At 39.1% G+C, this 23,404-nt stretch overlaps 1 protein-coding gene across 3 annotated transcripts in view; it reads right to left on the reverse strand.

Moving 5' to 3' along the window:
* Positions 1-10,198: 10,198 nt before the first annotated feature.
* Positions 10,199-23,404, reverse strand: part of satb2 (SATB homeobox 2) — a 49,624-nt gene continuing 36,418 nt past the window's right edge. For 2 of the 3 annotated variants that reach the window (XM_077216701.1, XM_077216700.1), the window contains 2 exons: positions 21,204-21,398; positions 10,199-15,832 (listed from right to left, as the gene is read on the reverse strand). In XM_077216701.1, coding sequence (XP_077072816.1) covers positions 15,212-15,832; positions 21,204-21,398 — 816 coding nt within the window. In that variant the 3' untranslated portion in view covers positions 10,199-15,211. The remainder of the gene's footprint in view (positions 15,833-21,203; positions 21,399-23,404) is intronic. The other variant, XR_013197182.1, reaches the window with a different exon arrangement.

Genomic DNA, 23,404 nt, shown 5'->3' on the forward strand with positions numbered 1-23,404 from the left:
CCCGCCTTGTTTACCACAATAACTCATATTGCAATCTTAAAAAGTTCCAAAGAACCAAAAAGCAACATTAAAAACAATTAAAGTTAATTTAGGTGGATAAATGATACCCTTAAAAACTTTGAACAAGGCACAAACCATAAGTACTAGAAGTAAAGCATGATCCTGGGATTTACAGGTTTTACAGTGGATTAGAACTTCCCTGTTAGATCCAGCTAGCACTGATTTCATTGTGACCAGTGTTTGTCTTCCCTCTATTGTGATTATTTAATAAAACCCTAACCTTTATGACCTCTGTTTTGGACAGGCCATATTCAGGCAGTGGGTGGCCGGAAACAGTTTGTGCCCTTACTTGCTTGTGCTTGGTATCGGGCCAGGAGATGTGCAGCAGATGAAAGTGTCCCGGTGCAGCTGTGAATGCTATCATACCAGCCATCTGCAGACAGACTGCTGCATGCTGGAGCTGGAGAGGAGACAGCAGCTCAATGCTATCACCGGGGCCATCAGCCAATGGCAGCAAACAAGAGAGGCAGCCCTGCACGCGCTCAGTGGCGACTAATTGAGTGTGACCACGGGGACATGAGGCATTGTGCCGCACAGGTGAGCTAATAAAGCCGCCCACACAGGGCAATGCAAAGACAATGCCCACACGCACGATCGGACACACTCACACGGCATGTAAGCAAGACTCAAAGTAGCGTACAGTTCAAAATATCTCACATAAATGAATGGACCGTGAGTAAGGTCTGAATCTTGTAGCCCTCTTCTCTAGTTATCATATTTATTTATTTTCCCTGGAAGAGAATTTCTCCATGATTCCTCTGGCTGTCTTTATGTAACCTAGACTGAAAGTGGAAAGTTAATACCAACTGCTCAGACTGTCTTAATGACTGACATATAGCCCTTCAATACTGTGGGGTTCAGCAGTGTTTCTCGTACATACTGGCCTGGGAACTCATTGATCACCACTAAAGGGAAGAGAAAGAGATGAGGACAGAGAGTAGTGTGAGAAAATGTTACATTTGTTACTTTTGTTGTTGTTGTCTTGGGTACCCCCTGTGCCCAATCAGTAAGGCTCACATACCCCTTTATCAACACCAAAGCTTTATCATTATTATTACTAACATGTCCATTAGTAGAATTACTCACTTTTAAACCGAAAAATAATGGTTATCTTTCACAAGTTTTGACAGTCATTGAGAATTTTTTTAGATTTGCCAAAATACTTTTTCGTATATTCACTAAATTCATTCAAATGGTAGGAAGTAAAAAAAAAAAATTCATACAAATCTTTACTTTCCTCAAATAGGAGCTGAATATGTTAAGGCTGGGGTTTTCAGTCTTTTTCAGGCCAAAGTGCCCTTGGGGGATAGACAGACAGAGCAGGACCCCCCGTTACATATTTTATTAAACTATGCATTACATTTACATTGTGTATAATGCCATGTACTGTATTTACATGCTTCACAATATTTGCCTATTGTAATTTTTCTAATCAAAGAATATTGTGGTTTGTGAGTATTGTACTTTACATAGAGTATTTGGTTTACTTATTATTCCTAAATGCTAAAACATTTCAGGCACATTTCTGGAGAATACATGTCAATACTGCTTTTCTGTTTGATTCTGTTAGAATATACTGATTTTTTTTTGTGGTTCAGTCACATTCGTCCTCTTCCCAGCATGCAGTGGGACATGGGTCATTTATGTGGTTGCATTGTTTGACTATTTGATGTCAGTGTGTGGCTTTTTTGTGTGTTAATGGCATGTCAGCATTTTAATAAAACAGGCAGGCACATTGTTATCATTACACAACACTCATAGAAAATATGAGATAAAGTTCATAATGATTACTTTAAAAATTATATACACAAAGGCTGCAGTTTGCGTACATCTCTTGTTAGCTGATACAATTTAATGTTTCAGTTGGTTATTGTTATAAAGATGGCAGATTACATGTCATGGCAACTTGCAATTTTAAGAGAATCCCTTAAACTAATTAAGTAAATGAATTCAACTCAGTAAAATCCATGAATTTTTCTATGAACACCATTTGAGTACTTTGTATCAGGGAGGGCCGCTGTTCTCTCAGCTTACTGGACTCGGGCTATTCTGAGCCCTGTTTACGAGCTCTGTGTCTTTTGCTCGGCATTCAATGCTGACCTTTAATACCATGAAGAGGCACAATGAGCACCAAGCCCATCATTATTTCCTATTTTTTACACAGACTTTCCTGACCAACAATCACTGAAGCCCACAGATTGTAAACGGCACCATCCGCCACAAGTGTCCACAGAATGTGGCCTCACGGGCGATGTTTAAGATGGCTATACATAGAGCCCCTCTAAAAAAACCTCCATTCCACAGTGGCTGGGTTAGCTGGAGGGGGAGATTAGAGACATGGCTGGCTCTTGGGGTTGGTCTGCTCTGTCAGATGTTAACCAGCGTAGGGTGATTGAGTTGGCGGAAGAAGTGTATTATGTGACAGCTTGCTGATGAATATTGAATAATGTGTGTTGCTACATTAGCGTGGGATTGTGTGGTAATGTGACAAGTGTACATGTGTGCGGCACACATATACAAAAGAGGGTTCAAATATTTTGTGTGGATGTGAGGCAAGTTGACCACATGGCCTGGTGCTTGACGCTAATCTCAGACTATTCAATATTATGCAACATGCATTAGTAGTGGGGATTTTTCACCAAATCTTTCTGCAGGTTACATCGTCACACCAATGGGTAGCAACAAGTGACTCACTTTATGAGTGAGTCAGTGAATCATTCACTCAACCGATTCATATTGTGTTTTCGCAGAGGGTGTCACACTTTACTTCTTGGTATAAAGTTATTTTTGCATAGTTAATCTTTACAAGTATCTGCTTACTTGGCTAAAGGAACATATTAAGTTTAATATCAGGCTGTGAAAGACACTGATAGATAAAAGAATGACAGCCATCAGTCTGGCTTTAATAAGGTAAACAATAAAGGGACAATCAGTGACGGGGAAATGGGCTGCTCAGTCACGTCTGGTACTGTGGTTAATGTCTGAGGTGAGTTTAGCACTTGCCAATGTCACGTCTGAATGGGTCAATCATTCATGGATGATGTGTCACTGCATAAGGAGGATATTAGAGGGAGCGTATGGAAATGAGAGAATTACATGCTAATGGACAGTCCATTTTTTTGATACTATGACCATAGCTTTGATCGTTTGCGGGTGTGTTGATAGAAACTAAGCCATGCTAGGAGTACTAGTATGTTGATCTTTCATGTTTTCAGGTTATAATTTCTATTAATATTTAAAACTTGTTTTTATCTTTTATTATCTATTTACATTTTCATTTTAGTTCAAGTTTTAGTTTAGTTGTGCGTCTTTATTTCGAAATGTATTTATTTGTCATTAAAACGGATGTCTCAAGAAATGTCTACAAAGTACTATGTTTTGAGCTGTGTTAAATTTTGCAGCTCTTTCCTCATAAGAGTGCCCAACTGTCAGAAAGCATCAGCTATAGAGAAGTGGAGGTGAATCACCCCGGGACCCCCTCGGGCAGGCCTGCTCCGCACACCTGTCATCATGCCCTGGCCGCCTTTGGGCATGAGAGCGGAGGCTGTGATGGCATCTTAGAGGAAATCTGTGAAATGCATTCCTTTATCAGAGCCATTCATATATAGTACTCTTATCGATCTTAGCCTGGTTCAGGATAAGCTAATACAGGAGATGTGCTTACATAAAAAGATGTTTAACTAGTTATATGTTTTCTGTGGGTCATGGGAGCTGAATAATGTAGGCCTTGTGTCTGTGAAGAATGTGTGCCACTTGTGGCACAAAACAGAATTGGAAAAATAAGTAGCGTTTCCAAACAGTTTTCCCAAACAGTCATACTGTCTGCAGTTGAAACTATATAGAATTTAGCTACTTTCTAAAAAGGTAATTACAAAGTTAAATACGTAGCCAGGCATACTCTCTTCTTTTTTCCCCCTATACTCATATAAGGTTTACTTGCAGTAGCTACTATATATAGGATATTGTTAGAATACCCTAAAAAAATAAGTGATAAAACAAAATAAACTTCCAGAAGTTAGGTCAATTTAACAAAACCTTTTACACATATAGCTCATCCCCATTTACTTTGTGGACTGTGTAAACTAATCTAATTGAAATGTTAGGTTTTACAATGTTTTTTTTTTTTACCAATTAATTCTTTCTGAATTACAAGAAAACTGCAGATTCTGAAAAGTTAAAAAATCCCATCATCTGTAATGGCGTCGACGAGGGGTGGGCAGCGCTGGTTAACTCTCAGATAGTGTGTGACCGTCTAATGTGTGAGCTGGTGTGTTTGTTCAGGTTTTTGATGGATGAAATCATTACATTTCCTCTTATGTTTTTTTCATGTTACAGAGGAGATTAGTTATTCTGGGATTTAGAGAAATGTGGCGCATTATACATTTTTAATTGCAGCAGCTGTTTGGCCTCTTATATTGAATATTGTGCTTGACGTGGATACTGATTAAATCAGACAAATCAAAGCCACTGCAACTCTTGTTATTTTTTTACCATACATAGCTTCTTTTTTTTTTTGCCACACGTATCTGACCCGTCTCAATGCATCTCCTGTGCGATACAAGGTGTCCCACCAGGTTCTTGCTTTTGAGGCCAGATATAACTTTGTGAAACGCGGAATAACAGTATTCCTGTGTTTGTCAGAATTCATTTCTATTTTTGCTGTCAAGCTAATTAGGGGCACCAATCAAACGGAGACAGTTTTGATTTTCATGCTCGGTTGAGGTAATTGAATGTTTGTTCATGAGAGCTGATTGGGTTGTGCTCATGTGAATGTTGTTGTTTGGTGCATTAGTGTCGTCGTATGACACTCTGATACGGGCCAGTGACAGATGCCCTGCTTTAGCCCGATCTCCCTTGGGACATCATCATGACTGCTCACATTTCCTCCCATCCTCAATCTCTCACTCATATGATGAGCAGGAACTCCACTGAGCTTCTCTGGCACTTATTCTAGTGTCAGAGATCTTTTCGTCAATCTTGATATTTGTGCTTAAAGGGATAGTTCACCCAAAAATGAAAATTCTATCATAAATCTTTTCCAAACCTTTATGACATAAAAAAAAAAAAAAAAAAAAAACAAAACAAAAAACTGTGGAACACCAAAGAAGATAAATATATATTAAATATATATAAATATATATACAGTATATATATAGATATGTGTGTGTGTGTGTGTGTGTGTGTGTATATATATATATATATATATATATATATATATACAGTACAGTATATATATGTGTGTGTGTGTGTGTGTGTATATATATATATATATATATATATATATGTATATGTGTGTGTGTGTGTATATATATATATATATATATAAAGGGGCAAAAGCATTTCAAAATATCTTCTTTTGGGTTCCACAGAACAAAGAAAGCCATATTGGTTTGGAACAACATGAGAAATCAGTGTTATTTTATTTATTTTATATACTTTTATAGTATTTAATATTTTATATACTATTATAGTATTTAATATTTTAAATTAGTTTTTTTTTCTTTTCTTTTTTTCTTTTAGTATAAGTTTAAGTAAGTTTTAAACAAGAATTCCTTTAAGAATTAATTTTTAGGTTTAGTAATTTTAATACTTTAACTGAAAATTTTCAGTTAGCTGCTAGACACTAAGTGTATGTTTTTCATTTAATATTTATATTTTATTTTATTTCAGCATTATTTCAGTTAACAACTTTTAGTATTTGTTGTTTCAGTGAACAATAATAAGACTGGGCAGAATCAAGGTTTTTGGATGAACCATCTATTTAAACATGGAATTGAACAAATGGTTTATTCAATATAGCTTATATTTGAAAAAAACAAAAACAAAAAAAAACAATGCAGAATTGAATTATGTTGTGTACATTTTTAAATGTGACCCCCAAAAAAATCTGTTTTAGGGACATACATGGAGCAGAGAAACGCCAAACAGATTGAGAGGAAGCACACTCTGGGTATTAGCGTGTTTATCAGTGTGTGTATTAATGTGCGGGAGTGAGATTAGGGGGGTGGGTAGCGAGCGTGCCAACGGGAGACCACAGGTGTGTGTTTGCGCTTCACCCCGCTGAATTCTGGGTAATAACAGGCATTGCTGCACCTGCGTCCTGTGCCGCCCCCTCTCTCTCACCTCTAATGGCCCCTAATCACGCTGCCATCAGGCCCTAATACGCCAGCAGCAGTGCCCTGGCAGCTGCCCCCTCTCCCCTGGCAGAGAGCTGTCAATCTCAGTTCATCTGTTTTCTGTCCATCACCCTCCATTCTGTCTAACCGCTCAGTTCCCATCTAAAAGAAACAACATCAAAACTCCATAAATCTTGTTGACTAGATGTGTAGGCCTATTTGATGTCATGCAATCCCGTAGTGTTGCAAACCATTGTTTTCCAGGATGTTTTTGTCACTTAATCAGGAAATACGAGTCCCTGGTACAATTTAAAAAGCATTAACTAGGGCTCATACAACAAACAGAATCAAAGTATTTGTCAAAAAGGCCACACACAGACCTGCTCACAGACACATTGATGTAAACACAAAGCAACACAGTGAAACCGCATCCAGCCACGACCTCACAGCTCTCGTCACATGGAGTGCGACATCTAAACCCTTCCCACAGAAACAATGATGCCTTTTATTGTGTCCGCTTAAATCCCTTGGCCACATGGGCCCCTTGAGTTTCCTCACACGCACTTTTCTGTGGTTTGATAATTACAAACAGACAGCACAGTTTTAGCAAGTTTGGATGGTGCTTTGGTGGGCCAATATTTATTCAGGGGTGCATGCTTTGCTCATGCCCAAGTGATGCCCAGTTACCCAGAGGGCCTGACCTGATTATCATATCCACATGACAAACTGAAGAAGTTGCTATGATCCCTCCAGTGTCCAATTGAGCCTACTGGAGGTTTTGTAGAAATTTATTTCAGTGTTTTTCATTTGTGAAAGCCATTTAATTGCTCATCAAAGTGTCAAATGTCGCAGACCCTTTGGAATTAAACATTGCCACTAGTCTTGCAGCTTATTCTTTCCAAGAACCGCCTACTTAGGATGACAAGTCAGAATAACATGTAAAGCGACCAACCACAGTAACATGCTTTTAGATTATACTCCAATAATAGGCTGCATACTTCCCTAATAATCACATACTTCCCTAATATATTGTAGGTGAAAATCAGTATGTGACTCATAAAAGAGTATAGGCAAAAAGTACCCGGATGACCTATTCTTCCGGCGAGATTATGGAGTGTGCATATGATGGACTCTTTACTATCCCATGAGGCCACAGGAGAGGATTTATGAATGGCAGTGAAGTGACGCAACTGATCCTGGTACGTCACATGATAATGACAGCATGGCGAATGTAGTACGTCCAGATTACATTCATACTACACACTCATACTATATAGAACATACTTTTTTTTAGCTGCCGTGAAGTAATTAATTATTCAAAATAAGTACCTATACTCAAGACAGTGTGCGTTTTGCCCATAATTTAAATCATTTTTAAAAAAATCTTTTTTATTTTTATTAATATTATACATTTTGTTGAATTCACATCTCCCTGATGGCGTGAGCATGCACAAATATGTTATATTGTTTTAGTGGTTTGAGGGCTTTTTTTTCCAGGGCTTGATTCTCATACTTGTCTACCTTTTTCCTAGATTTTGAGATGGGTAGCATTCTTTCCACTGGGTGATGTAGTATTTGTGGACTTTTATGAATGATCTCAAAGAGCAGGTGCTGGTATTTGTTTAGTTTTTTGTGTGTTTGTTTTTTTTGGTCACATTTTATTTGAAATGTCCTTAACTAGTTTATACTTAAATCATAAAATGAGTACAATGTACTTATTGTATTTCAAAACAATTTTGCTACTACTGAGGTGGGATACGGTTAAGGTTTGGTATGGGTAGGTTTAAGAGTGGGTTAAGGGTTAAGGAAAGGCTCAACATTGTAATTATAGATGTAATTACAGAAATTAATTTCAGGTGCAATTTCATGCAGGTATTATTGAAAATAATGCTGTTTTAGTGACGTCACTAAGTACAGGCCCCGCCCACGACTGTTGACAGACACCGTTCTAACATAGACCTGCCCTGATTGAGTTCACAGAATGTCTCCCAGCGTTGTAGGTGTTGTGTGGCTGGATGTATTAATCCACATAGCTCTCTCTATTTACTCCCGAAATCTGAGGCAGCCGCTGAAGACGAGTTGGAATTATTGTGTTTTTAAAGAAAATGCTCCCTCAACTCTACCGAAATTCGTACTTGCGCACTTCTTATATCTTACTGTTTACTCAGCTCTTACGGTGAGTTTCTGAAGTAAAACTGACGCTTCATCTTTTGTGTTATATACAAAAAACTTTATTAAACTCATCAGTATATGTTTGATCATCATTCGGACCTGGTCCGAAACAGCAGACTTGTAGGCTATTAATAGTTGATACATACAAGCAGATGACAAATACCTTATAACCGTAATTAAACTACTTAACTATACCTGTTCCATCTCTATACAGCACTATGACTCTGTGGGCATTATTGTCCGACTCCGGGTCAAAATTAACACCGTTACTGAAAGTTTCTGATATTATTATCATTATTCTGTGAGATGAAATTGTCCTGAGACTGAGCGCGAGCTCTTGCAGCTCCGCCCCCTGTGCCGTGCTCATTTGCATTTAAAGGGCACACACTAAAACAGCGCGTTTTTCTGAGCACCAAAAAATGACAATTTAAACATGCTGTAAAAAATGATCTGTTGGGCAATTGAGCTAAAACTTCACATACACACTCTGGGGACATCAGAGACTCATTTTACATCTTGTGAAAAGGGACTAATATGAGACCTTTAATATTCGATAAAGAGCATCACACAAATGGCCATTAAAATGTTTACATCAGAGAGAAAGAAACAGAGAATGATGGGGCAGAGAGAGATCCAGGTCGCAAAAGCTATCAGCTGAGACTAAAACTCATCAGCCAGAAAACAAACTGGGCCACACATCCCTCTCTGGGTGGTCTGGCTCCACTGCACTCATAGAATGAGTGCTGACTCTCTTCCAGCGGATGCAACTGCAAATCCTGCCAAGGACCACGGGTTTATTGCTACACCCCTCCAGCTCCTGACGCTCTCGCTGCGACCGAAAAATCCTCTGGCTAATGACATACAGGCCTTAACCTGGAGGGGGAGAAAGGGTTAAAGCAAGCCAATTGAGCGAATAATAAGTTCAATTTAGGAGATTGGAGGGCTGGTGTGGAATGAAAACCAGAGGAGACCACTGCAAGCTGTTCTGGAGAGAAGGGAACCATGGGATGAAGGGAAGCCTGGCAGGTGGCCAGAGACAGGATGCTGAGTTTGGGGGGGGGGCTTTAGTTCTGCGGGGCTGGATGAGGTCAAGGAACTGATGTGTCTTCACGCAATTAACCCAATTCTTACTATTGCACAAAAAAAAATTGTCATATATGCTGAGGCAATTCAGTGGGGTTAACGCCAGTGGAAGTTTATCACTTGTATGCAAATGTGCATTTCATAACCCACAATAAGCCCAAGAGAGCACACAATGGAATGAATGCAAAGAAGCCTTCAGCAATCACGTTGTAAAATGCATTAAGGCGATGAATTATTGATGCAGGAAACTTTTCCTCAGTGTAGTTCTTGTTTATTGTGTTGCAATGAAAGTCAGGTTTGTTTTCAGTTGGGACAAAATTGATATTTTGAATAATGTCTGATTCTAAGGAATTTACTTATGCAAGTGTGATTTATAGAGAAACTTCAGATAGACATTGAAGCAATATGCTAGAATATTTTTCATTACTCACTAGATTGCAGTATCAAGTGGTTTATTTATTCAAATTCTCCTAAATGGATAAGCATGAAAACCTACATTGTCATTTCCAGTAACATTTTTCCTATTATGGTTTGTTTGATTGCTTTAATGTACAAGCGAAACTGTATTTTGTTTCTTTCCACTCATTTGTCTCCACTTTTAATCCCTCTACTAAATACAACATAGCATTGTGCATTAGTCACTACTTTCTTTTAACTTCTGTGACTGTATGTGGACTAAGGATAAAGCAATTTGAGCCATAGACTTGTAGACCACCCAGTTCAGTCAAGAGTTTGCAGGTAGAACAAACCCACACGCAATAGTTCTATAATTCCTTGAATGCACTTTATTTAAACAACAGCATTTGAAAAACAAAATCAAAGAACAAAACATTGCCATACAAACAAAGAAGCCAAATGATGCACATAAGTTAATTATCACTTAGTGATAATGACAATGCATTCGATTGACAAGGAAAGTACCAATTCAGGAGTGGCAATCCTGATTCACATTGTAGGCGTTTATGAGTACAAAAATGATGAAAATTATGAGATCGTCTAATTTTGTCATCTCCGAAGCAAAGAACTGGAGCATTGTGCTTAGTTCAGAGGCACTGTAACATAAACGAAGGCATTAGCAAGACGAGCAAGAGCATCCTTCCTAAGAAATCCATGGGGTATTGAAAATTATTATGATGCATTTTCTTCCTCTTTTGTATGTAATATTCTTGTGTACCTGTACATTTAATATCCAAGTCACACATTATAAAACATTGTCCAAATATAATTGTCTAAATAATGTGTGTAAATATTAGAAAGTGGCAATGGAGACCTTCAGCTTTTTCCACCCAAATCTTTGAAAGTCAACCTAATGTTATAGTGGCTTTGTAGATGAACAGATACCAAAACAAATGACTAAAGCCTTTGTCTTAACCGCAACACTTCTCAGACATGCCACTCCAGGAGGCTGCTGCCTCTCAAGAAACTACCCTCTTCACAAGACATGATCACCTCCACTTAACCTCGACACCACAGCATGAGAGACAACGATTACTTTCCCGCCTGGTGAACGAGAAAATGAGGGAACCGAGAGATGGTACAGAGAACTGAAAAGATAGAATGAAAATGAAAGACATGGATAATTGGGTAGTGACCTTGACCTAGTACTCATCAGGGACTCTTGGAATCTTTGTTTTCTCTTTGGCATCACTCTCACCACTAACTCTTGACAAAGATGAAGAGGAGGAGGTGATGGAGTAGAAGAAGTGCGTGGTTGTTCGCTCCCGCTGAGTGGTAAGCCACCCCCATGGTAGGTTAAACACCAGTCTTGGACACACAGACACATGCGTGCACACGCTCTCATCATTTATGAGGGTAATTTGGGAGGTGTATATGGACGGACTCATCAGAAGTGCTTGTCTCCAGCTGATCTTGGCTCAGCAGGGTGGCGGGATTTGGAGAAGATGCTCAGAGTGTAACGAAAGAGGCGGTGCAGGCCTCCAAAAGTGACTGATGATTGACGGGCTTAAGTAAGGTGTAGATCAAGCAGGCAATCACTACCATGTTATTAAAGACCCTTTGCAAATTTATCTTGAATATTGTATATCTTGTCATTCAATGCAACATCCAGCATTCGTTCCATTTAAGGTTCAGAAGAAGACAAAGCATTTCGACCACTTAGTGGGGAAGATAATACTTAAATGTAACAAAATTTAAAAAGTTATAGGGTGAAATAACCTAAGAGACTGTAGACTGCTGTCAGTGAACAAGAAGAAAAAGTTGCTGATTTAAGAATTTAAAATTTTTAGGGGGATTACGATGACAGACAGTGAGGTATGTACTTTAAGGTTTATAACCACTTATGATTGACCATAAAGATCCGATTTGGGCAAATGCAGACCTGGGAAAGCTCAGGCAAACAGCAAGAGTGCAATCGAAACAAGGAGACAATGCAGATGGGTAAATTGGTTAGAAAATGGCTAGAAAAATGCAATCTCTCTAGAGAGGTGAGCAGCAGAGAACCACAACACACTCTTGGGCTGTCAATAGTTGCCAGGTAAGCACACCAGGCTCTTATGTCTCTAACACTTTCATGTGAATTATTGTCACTCCCTGATCTTATCATCTAGCTCAAGTCTTTAAGGCCTTACTCTGTTCTTCACTTGAATATAAGTGAAAAATGTAGCATGTGAAATCATACAAATGATCAACGCACTGGATAATAACTTCTCAATGTTATATACTTACAATACAACCCAACAGACATAACAGTGTGACGTTTATCCTTGTGATTGGGATGCCATCTTCTATCATTTCTGATAAAAAAATATGTTTATACCCATTTTTAACTAATGTTCTGCTGGAATGCATTACTCATAGGCATGTGCAGGTGTGGACACCGTGCCTTTGTGAAAAGGGGCTTTTGCACCGGAACTAGCAACCAGGGTGGTTCCCCGTGAACTAAATGTTCCCCTAGGGTCGTTGCATTCGCACTGCCAGTAGGATCTCGGAAGTGATGTAAACCGCACTTGCTGTTGTGACTTTTATTTTGACGGCGTGACAGACATTCATTTTGTAGGTGCTGAGAACACCAGAGCCTGAGCACACAACACTCTCATTCTCCATCTTCATTAGTTTACGATCTGCATAACATTCCTGTCTAATACGTTATTAGATAGAACTGTTATACAAAGAAAGTAAACAGTGTATGAAAAAGTATTAGTGTTTGCCATGTGGTTGATGTCCAATGTCGCTGCCTGAGCAGAATTACACGTCCCCTCAAAGTTGTGTTGGATTTTCTCAGTGTAAATGTAGAGTTAGTAATATATAGCCTATAATCTGTGTGTGTACATGGATTCTTAAAATGGCAGGTGCTAGTGTTTTGCATGCGCTCGGCCAATCAATGTACAGTTACGTCACTGGTAGTTCCTATTGTGCTGGGTTAGACCCTTCTCTGAAGTAGGAGCTAATTTAGTTCCCCCCAAGAAGATGTTTCTAGAACTAAAATCATTCCCAGTTCCTACGCTGTAAAAACGGCAAAAAGCGGGTACTTCCGCCAGGGGCGTGGTAGCGGGGGAAAAAAGGGTACCCAGGGCCCCGCGCTCAAATCAAAAGTTCGTCTCCGTCTCCGTAAACCAAGCCCCCCCCCCCCCCCCCCCCCGTAGGAGAAGTTGCCGCGCTCAAATCAAAAGTCCGTCTCCGTCTCCACTCCCAGACCCTCCCCCACATTGGAGAAGTCGCCGAGCTCAAGTCAAAAGTCCGTGGCGGGGGGCCCAGCTAGATGGTTTGTACCCAGGGCCCAAAATTTGGTACTACACCCCTGACTTCCGCCATTAGTTTTAGGAACTATGAAAAGGTTCCTCCGGTGTGAAAGCCATTAAAGAGTCAGGATGCTCAAAGTAATTGCAAGAACTACATCAGGATTTTGCACATTAAAGATTCTAAATAAAACATTTCCATTTGAAATAGACAAAACATGGACATAGACCACAATTATCACTTGTTTAAAACAAAAACAGTTTAAGGGTTAGCATATGGTTAACAACAATATTTTGTCTATTATCTGTGAAAGATCAAGTAGCAGCTGATTTTTTAAAAACAAAATCAGAACCCTGGATCCAAGTGTTTTGCCATGATGTCATGGACAATTTGCAACAGGTGGCCATGTTCCATGAAGTTACACTGATCAAATTTTCAATCAGAATGCAGAGTTCATGCTTGCTGAGTTCTGATTCGCTCAAAAGAAGGATTGTCATCTTATGCACAAAAAAATATCATAGAAATTCCAACGATTCCTCCTAATTCTATTGTTTTAATATTTAACGCCTCCTCTGCCAAGTGCTGTTCTCTTTGGAAAAGTACATAATGCTGATAGAATTGACAGTATATATCACATGATTCACTCAGTAACTGCTTCTAATTCTTTCCTCTGTGTTTGGCAGTGTTTCTTTCTTTCACAATGTCTATCATCACCAAAACATCTGCTGCAAGCCAAGAGCTGATATTAGACCATGAAAATAGAACTAAAAATAACAGCAAGAACAACCATAATAACAATAACAACAATAATAATTGAGGGTGAAGATAGCAATAAATAGTGCTGTGGAGATGGGTGTTGCTAACTGTGGTCAAATCAGGACATTGTGGGCAACAGTCAGTAAAAGAGAGAGCCGTGGGAGGTGAAGGAAGAGAGAAGGACTACCACACTTTCTCACAAGCGCATTTGCTTGAAATGGTTCATTTTTCTCCACTAGGTCAGAAGCAGTTAGACTACACCCTCAACATTGTCCTTCTGTCAATAGCAGTCAGTCCTTCTGCCTATTACATATTATTCTCTCTGTCTCTGAGAGAGCAAAACTGTAATGAAACCAACGGTTTAAACATATCTGTATAAAGCAAACCTTACGGATTAGTGATGTGAGCAGTCTGTGTTGGGTGTGCATCGGTGGTGGGGGTAAAGGAGTGATTTCTTGAACTGTGTGGGACTGCTTGGAATGATCATTGTGGCTGGTTGTGGGAGGGATGGCGCGGTCTTCAAAAGCGCCATTGCGCTAACTGTAGACCTTTCAGCACACCACATGTTTATAGTAGGGTTCCTGGGCTGGGCTAATGTGTACACCCAAGAGCTCATCTATACCTCCAATCCAACTGACTGCTTTAGCAGTCAAGCACGGCCCTCCGTTGGTGACCGACAGAATGCCCCATCATGGAGGGGAAGATGAGGACAGCCACAGCCGCCCACTAGACTCCCTGATCGGGAAGGAGTAAAGTTGTTGGTGTCCTATAGGAGATCCATGGCTCATCTAAAGCTCTGTCCCTGCCATTTTAACCCTGTAGAGGTGAAGAGGGGTCATGGATAGTGGTATCTTATAATAGATCCTCTGATTTCTGATTAGAAATGAAATATTTGGAGAAAGACTGGCCTTTTTGACATTCTTAGCATGCAAGTTTGAATGCTTGTGACAACATGGGGTTAAGGCAGCCATCTTGAAACCTGCCTTAATTTGACGATTTACATCTAGGAAATGAAAGCTTTCCAGCACGCCAAATACTTTCCTTGTAGTACACTGTAGGGATACTGTAGCTTCTGTACCATCACATCCCTGTAAGTAACGAGTGAGGTATGAGGCCAGGAGTAGCTCACAACTAATTTTTCTACATCAACACTTTACATGCCTCCTTAATCAAAATGCAGATCTTGTTTGACTTGGTCCTCAGAGGACACTCTGTCTTTGTCAGTACATTTCTAATCTATCCGCGGCACTCTGCTCTCCTACAGAATAGTTGTAACTGCTCATTCCTTGCCTCTCCCCACCTACAGTATAGTCTTTGTGGAGGCTGTTTTATCTCTGATATTCTGCCTGATCTTGGGGACTTGAGGATGAACCACATGGGGGCAGGGAGCTGGGTCTGGCTGACCCCAGAGGCAGGCCTTTGTCTTTATTCTCATCTTGGCCAGAAGAAACAGCTGGAGTTGAGACAGAGTTGGCCCCTCCGGCTGGCACACTCTCATGCCCACCATAGATCTCCTCGTGTCCATCTTCACTGGACTCTGCATCCTCTGAACTGGAGAGCAGCTCCTCATCGCGGTATTCGGACACGTCTACACCGCCGCCCTCAGATCCAAGCTCCTTAAGTCGGCCATGATGCTTCACATGATAGCGCTGATTCTGGAAAAACTTAACGATGGTGTGTTTGGGCAGATCCAATTGGGCTGAGAGGGTGTGAATCGCTTCCTGGTCAGGGTAGAGGCCCACATCTTGGATAAAGCTCTGTAAAATGCCTAGAGCCTCTAGAGAGATCTTGGTGCGGGAGCGAGGTTTCTTGGTAACGTTGCTAACCCCTCCACTGTTGCCTGAACCTGCATTAGCCTGAGGGTTCTCTTCGGCTCCAGAACTGGGAACAGGGTCCTCTCGGATTGGAGAGTGGTCCTTTAGCGGCTGCATGGGCTGTCTGTGAAGTGCCTAGTGAGAAAGATGAGAAGTTTTATTAGTAAACTTATAAACAAGAGTCAGCAGTATGGAATAATTGAAAACTCCTTAAAAGTTCAAAGTGTCCTTTCAATGAATGTCTCTTGGAGTTAATGTCCCTTCTGAACTTAAGTATGTGATCAACTCTGGTAAAAATCCAACCAGACTGCCCCAGGCTATGATTGTTTAACTTTGTATATTGTAGACATAATTCCACAAGATTGAATATTTTGTCATTGCATCGTGTTTAGAGGGCATCAAGGCAACTAACAGCATCTGATCTGACACATCAACCGCATTTAATTCAACAGAGGAAGAAGCTAATCAAATACTCACCAAAACCCAAATAAATTACATCAAAAGAATCTGTTATAAAGAAATGTGTTTTAAACAACATTACATTTGATGTATAGTGACAAGTTGGTTTTCATGTAATTTTGACAGGGATACATCCCATCCCTGTTAGCATAGACAAGTGACTGCTAAATTTAACAGAAAAAGTAATGCAAACACCAAAACACAGCCAGCCAGAAATGACACTTTTGACTTTGACATGAGATGTAAAATTATTAGCATATGCTATATGAAATTGTCTTGTACAAACACAGTGTAACTATTAGAATTTTCCAAGAAGTTAGCAGGCTAACAGAGGTACACTATTGTTTTTACAGAGGTTCTGAGGCCCTCCATATGTTTCATGTGTCAATGAATCTGCCATTTTCTTCTTGTGTGGGTGGCAAAATACGTTGGTATAGGGAGAGGCACGGAAGGGGGATTGGGGGAATAGAGTGCAAAACAGTGGTAAAATAGGATTAGGAGTAAATAGTATATATTTAGTACAGGAAAGAAAGAGGTAGGCTATCTGTGAGCTCTGATACAAGGGAAGGTGCAGTGTGTCACAGCTGAGCTATCAAATACTGTGGCGCTGTCCTGCTGAGTTTATGACCAGGGTGGGGTGCCTCCACACTGGAATGCTAAGCTATAAATCTGTGGTGCATTAAAATTAAAGGACCTACATAAAGATAATAGTTATGCGCCTCTCTCTCTGTCTCTCTCCTGCTCTCTCTCTATTCCCTAAATAATAACAGGGTATTTTTTAAATAATATTGAGGGCAGGCCAGACCATGAAATTGCTCCGATTTCACTTGTGGGGGCTGTTTTGGGCTGGTGCTTTACAGGAAGTGTGTAGGTTTGTTCTTTTTTCTTCTCTATTTCTCCATAATGTATTACTTTCCATGTCTCAGAAAAACAAACAGAGGCCACAAGAAAGAATGAGAAAAAGAAATTTGAAGAAGTTTAAAGATGGTGAATAATTAGATTGACCACAAGGCATAACAGCACAAAATACCCGTTAGCTTAGCTAAAGAGACCACACACACACACACACACACACACACACACACACACACACACACACACACACACACACACACACACACACACACACACACACACACACACACACACACACACACACACACACACACACACATACATTGACAAACCCATTCATTCTGTATATGTTTGCTTGTTGTGTATATTATTTTATGAAATTCTGGGAACAAGTTAGTTAAGTTTCAAAGACACATGTACAGTACAATCCAAAATGCACAACACACACATTTAATAGCAACTTACATAGCATTGTTTTGGCCTCCTAAGGGATATTTTCAAATTCAGAGATGGAGCGTGAGTCCTCTAAAATCGTTTTTAAAGAGGCCTGTTCTTGTGCTCTAATGGTGGACGCTAATGAAGAGTTTTCTGCCAGGCCAGAGGAGTAATTCCATTTTTAAAATCCTGCTTTAGCTATAAAGCCAACCTCCGATTACCTCCACCATCCAATTCATTCACCTACTCAGTTCTTAAACTAAGTACTTTTTTCTTTTAATGTTCCATTTTTCCCCAGAACTCTTTTTTTTCAGTGTTCATCTCCATCACTTCCTACTTTTCTAATTCCAAGGACGGGTCTCTGAATTCATTGCATTAGGAAAAAGTATATTTTTGTCTTTAAACACAAATCAAAGCAAATTATGGTGCAGTATGAAAGAATTATAGAACATAAAAAATTCAGTTGATTCTTAATGAGGACTGGCCCTCGTGGGGGCGGAGGCAGGATTAAGTGGGGCTGTGTTGCCACTGGAGATGCCATTAACAGGCAAATAAATATGTAATGATGAGAAAGACACTTTCCTGTTGGTTTGCTTGTGCATGACTTCACCTTCTCCAATTATCATGTGCATCATAATTTTTCTTTGCTACATTGCAATACCTCAGGAATCGGTGAGCCATGTATGTGTGTGTCTGTGACTCTTGATATATTTTAAGAATAAGTAGAGTTTAGGCAATCCACAAAAATAAAAGAAACAGGCAACAAGTAACTACGTACAACACAATGATTAAACCTTATTTATCAACACAGCACACATTAATCACTCATCCTAGTATGAAAGCATGTTACTGCCTCAGAGTACAAAAAAACTTAATATTTTATCTCAAAATGCCCATTATTTTCTTTGTAAATGCAACATCTCACAAAGTAACTTTATATCTCGTAATTGTGACAAGTACTTATTTCAAACTTAATCTTGCTATGACCTTTTTTTTACTTTTTCACACTGAGGAAGAAACAGGCTTCCATACCTTATTAAAATAAATCAATACTATATTATATTAAATAAAATAATTGATTAAACAAAAGCTGCAGGAATAAACTTGTTCACTGAGCTCTGAATAAGGCCTTAATATCTTTATTAGAGGGTCAGTGTTGTCCGTGAAAATGTTTGCCATGCTAAGTGTGTGTGTAAGCAAGCAAGTATGTGCATTGCTCGCTCTTCTCCAACCCCAGCACTCAATTGGGGTCCCAATCCACATGGCAGGGTCTAGGGGGCACTCCGGTGCACATTGCAGCATCCAATTTAGCAAAAACAAAGGAGAAATTATTCATAAGAAATGTCCTGCCAAATGAGCAAAGAGAGGCACTTAAAACCACGCACACACACTGCAGAAACAGCATGAAGACGACGTGGGACCGGGTCAGCCATCTAGATTCTGTTAATGTGACTGAGTTTGTCCCTAAGGTGAAATAAGCTGCACCCAATGGGTGCTAGGGTGTCTGCAAAAAAGGTCAAATTTTTTTGTTGATTTGATACAAATCTAAGACAAAGAATACAAAGTGAATGACAACATTCTTTATAAAACTGCTTTGGAACAACATTTATGTTTATTATTTATGCTCTATAAAAGATCTAAATGTATTCTAAAAGGGTAGAGAAAAGATACACTGCACATTTTATACAAAGCAAATTTTTCTTTAAAGATAATATTGTAATAATAAGCTTTTGCTTCAACACAATAAAAGATTCCATGTACACACCAAGCATTGTCTTATGAGACAACACAAATGACATGCTTTATTTGGTCTGACATGTGAATGTAAAAGGATTTCATGGTTTAAACCAGAGGAGGACTTGTGCTGGATCTTTGAGTTATGTTTGATTACCTCATCAGGTTAAAAAATACATCAGTGTAGTCTGTTGGTCACACTGAGGTGAAATCTGTTAAATAAAGTGTATGCATGTATGTGTTGCATGTGTATTCATTCATTAACATGCTCATGCATAAGCAGCTGGGACACATGTGCTGACTGTGGTGGCAGGCAGGCTGGAGCTGAGGGGATGCTGGGGATCTAAAGAGGGTCCCTCATTACTACAGTACAACAAAAAAACTAAAAACCCTACCAACAACAGCAAGATACACATGTATGGCATTTACAAGTGGACACAAAACAATATTGTCAAACCTGTCTAATTTTTTATTTCCTTTAGAAACAAAATAGTCTATACACAAAAGTGTCAACAATGGCTCAGTGAAGTGTAATTTAAGAATTTATTTAAATGATCAATACATTATTGCATCACATTAAAAAATATTAATACATATATATATATATATATATATATATATATTAAAGATAACTATGAATAAGAATACAACAACGCTTTAGTAAATGCTGACTTTCCTTGTGTGTTTTTATGATAAAAGTTGTGCTAGAGTTTATGGCCAAAGTCATTGTGGAGTTTCTAAAGAAACTTGAGTCATTGCACGCGCGTGTGTATGTGACTTGTGTCTATGTGAGTGCTCCTTCTCTTCCCGTAATTATTAATATCAGGGCTGTGGTGGCACTGTCTGTCAGGGTGTGTCCTAATGGGGCATTTCCTTCTGCGCCCAAAACACATAAATGAGTATATTTACACACATACACATGCTGCCAGCAGACTGTTTATTCCACTAACATAAAAGAGAAAGCATGCGAGAGAGAAAGAGGCGCAATGGGCTAGCACAGTAACTGAGAGTCACTTTGTCTCCATTTGTTAGTACCTAATCTAAATACGTCTGCTTAACTTAAGTTAATAAATGTTAATAAACAGCAATCATTGTGAGTGAATTAAACCGCAATGCTTTACTGGCAGGGTGAGAAAGTAGGTTAAAAGAAGGTGGAAAGCATTGATCCAAGTGTTTGTAGATTTATGTGTATGTGGTTGTGTGTGCATGCATTTACATACAAGTATTAGTGTGTAGGTGTGTGTGCATACTGTGAATGAATGCGTGCCTATGTTAATACTGGAAAAGTGTGTGTCCACAGTCTATATTATAATGACCCTGGCTGGCATAGGGGAAAGTCCATTTAATCAGTAGCGTGTTATTTGGAATTCTGTGTATGTGTGTGATTAAAGAGGTTGGGGTGTGCTGGGTTATTAGATGTTGGCAGGAATGCTGCATGAATGATGTTGATATTAAAAATGAAATCTCAAAGAAGTGTGCATTCACACAATGAACACACATTCATATTATGTTACGAGAATTATGCTTGAAATATTTATGTGGAATTCGCTTTCCCTCCACTAAAGTCTTTACACTTAGGGGTCAAATTAGAATTAGAAAGTGGAATTAGAAAACCGGAATCAAGGTTTCTTGCAGGAAAAAAACACCTTCTCTCTTAGATTTAAAAAGGCATTTTCAGGTCTTTTTTGGGCAAAAGAAAAAACAGGCAATATAGAGAACTTTAATTTAAAATAAAATAAAATGCTGAAAAGTTAGGGTCAGATTGTTAAAAAAAATTTTTTTGAATAATATACTGAATATCTGATTTTGACATAAATGCAGGTGGTTTTGTTCATTTCATCTGCCTGTCATCAGAAAGTTATAGAATATCAAAATGAACATTTAATTGCTCTATTACTGAGAGGAATCAAGGAAAATTTCATTTCTCATAATATGACCATCCTGCAGTGCGAACACCACAATCAACTGCTTTCTTTTGCCATACGTATTTGAAGTATGCAATTCGATGTTTCAAAAAACTCACCTGGGGGTCAGTGGGCAAGTGTAGTACAGTGTGCAGCCGTTCGCTGTGGTGATGGCGGGACTCTTCCTCGTACACTAGATCCCTGTCTGTCTGCGGAAGGCTCAGAAACCTCCGGATAGTACACAGGTTTTCCCAGAGAGTCCTGTTCTCTGGGCTGGGACTCTCTTTCCAGCGAAGCAGCTCGCATAGCCATCCCTAAAGAAAGGAAAAGTCTTAATTTCATATCTTTTTTAGCCGAAGGTATTTTTCCAACAATATCACTAAATAGTATCAATATATGCCTTGTCTACTTAGTTGGATAGGCAACCCACTTAAGCTCTGCTATAGGGACTTTCTTCTCTTTTTGGGTATTTATGTCACTTTAATATAGGAATGATGGGCAGAATGTGATATGAAACAACTCTCCCCTCATTCATGTTTTTTATGACTGTAAAGTTTACTTTACAGTAAACAAGTACCACCACAAAGCATCACAAGTGCACTGAGAGAGCTGAGAGTGTGTGAAAGAGAGAGTGAAATGGTGAGAGATTAGGAAGATTTAATTATCTCTGCTAGACTGGTCCAGTCTTTGACACCAGCTGTTGTGTGCAGCCAACCTCTTCCAGCACACATTGTTAATGACCTGAGCATCTCTCTCTCTCTCCTTCTCCCTCAGCTCCTCCTGGCCAGCTGCAGCAGATGGGCGCGTTCAGCCGTGACCCCCCACCCGACCCCAGACCTGTGAGACCTAACCACATCTGTCACACACATTCATATATATACACACCACCAGAGCAGCACTTTGCTGACACATCTCATACACGCAAACATGCATAGATGCCCCTGAAACATGCCTTTAGATGAGGTGGTCACACCTGCAAAGTCATGCCGCGATGACACAGAGTTCCTCAGTAAAGTGAGCAGGGGAGACGAAAGGTCTCTCAGGCTATTACATGGTAAGAATTAGGCGCAGCTGGGAGTGGGATCATATTTGACTAAATCAATTATCTCTCTTTGATCTAAATGAGACAGAGACAAACAAACGGTCCAATATCTTTTGAAAAAAAATCTTTATCAACACTCTGAAATGAATGCCTTTTCCAGCTAAAGAATTAGCTGAGAGAAAATTAAAGAAAATGATCATTGTTGTCCTTGGCACTCTGACAATGTGGTCATTAACTTTTTCTATACCTGTCAATGAAAAGTGAATTTAAAACAATTAAATATATGGATGGATAGAAAGATACATAGATATCTACTACTGTTCAAAAGAAATGTCCCCAAAGCTGCATTTATTTGATCAACAATTCAGTAAAATCAGGAACATTGTAAAATATTATAAAAATAAAAAATGTTTTTCTATTGTTATTTTTTTAAATTAAATGTATTCCTGTCTTAAGGGTCACATGATCCTTCTAAAATCATTAAAATATGCTGATTTACTGCTCAAGAAACATTTCTTATTATAAGCAATATTGAAAACAGTTGCAGTGCTTAATATTTTTGCAGAAATTATAAATTTATTTTTACGTATGAGAAAGGAAAACAGAAATGTAAATTGCTCTTTTTATTTGCTCACCAAAGAAAATAAGAAGTGGGTGTTAATTTTGGACTCTGGACAACTTTAAGAATAAGCTTAAAGCTTATAAAACATAAATAAAAAAATAAAAAAAAGTAGATTCCCATGATGTTCTTTTTATAACTGCTACAATGACAGTTTACAGCGAGAAAATATTTGAGATTTTAAAGGCCTCAAAAGCACTGACTATTGCACTTGTAAGACATATACACAAACTTCTAGTCACAATATTCTGCATTCTTTATATAGCTATCTGGGAACAAGTGTCAATGTAAAAGGTATGCGAACAGTAATCAGATCAATCTATGGAACACTGCATGCACGTCTGTATCACAACATAAGTCACGATGACTCATTGGACAGAAGAGAAAAGCACTGAAAGAAAGAATGAGATCCTTTGGCAGGATCTGGAATGGTAAGCCAGCGATGAATAAATGGAAGGCATTTATCAGACTATCTGTTGATGTTGATGTTTTTGTTTATCAACTACAGAGACGCGCCAGAATCAGATATATATTCCTGCACAGACGGACACCGTTTCTTCCCCTACACTGACTGAGAAAAGAGCATGTAAGCTAAGTGTAAGCTTAGTCTTTTCAAAATAAAACAAATCACATTGAAATCACTGTCTCCAATATCCTAT

The sequence above is a fragment of the Siphateles boraxobius genome, unplaced genomic scaffold (assembly GCF_051911475.1).
Source record: "Siphateles boraxobius isolate OS27281-9 unplaced genomic scaffold, OSU_SipBor_1 7, whole genome shotgun sequence".
NCBI lineage: Eukaryota > Metazoa > Chordata > Actinopteri > Cypriniformes > Leuciscidae > Siphateles > Siphateles boraxobius.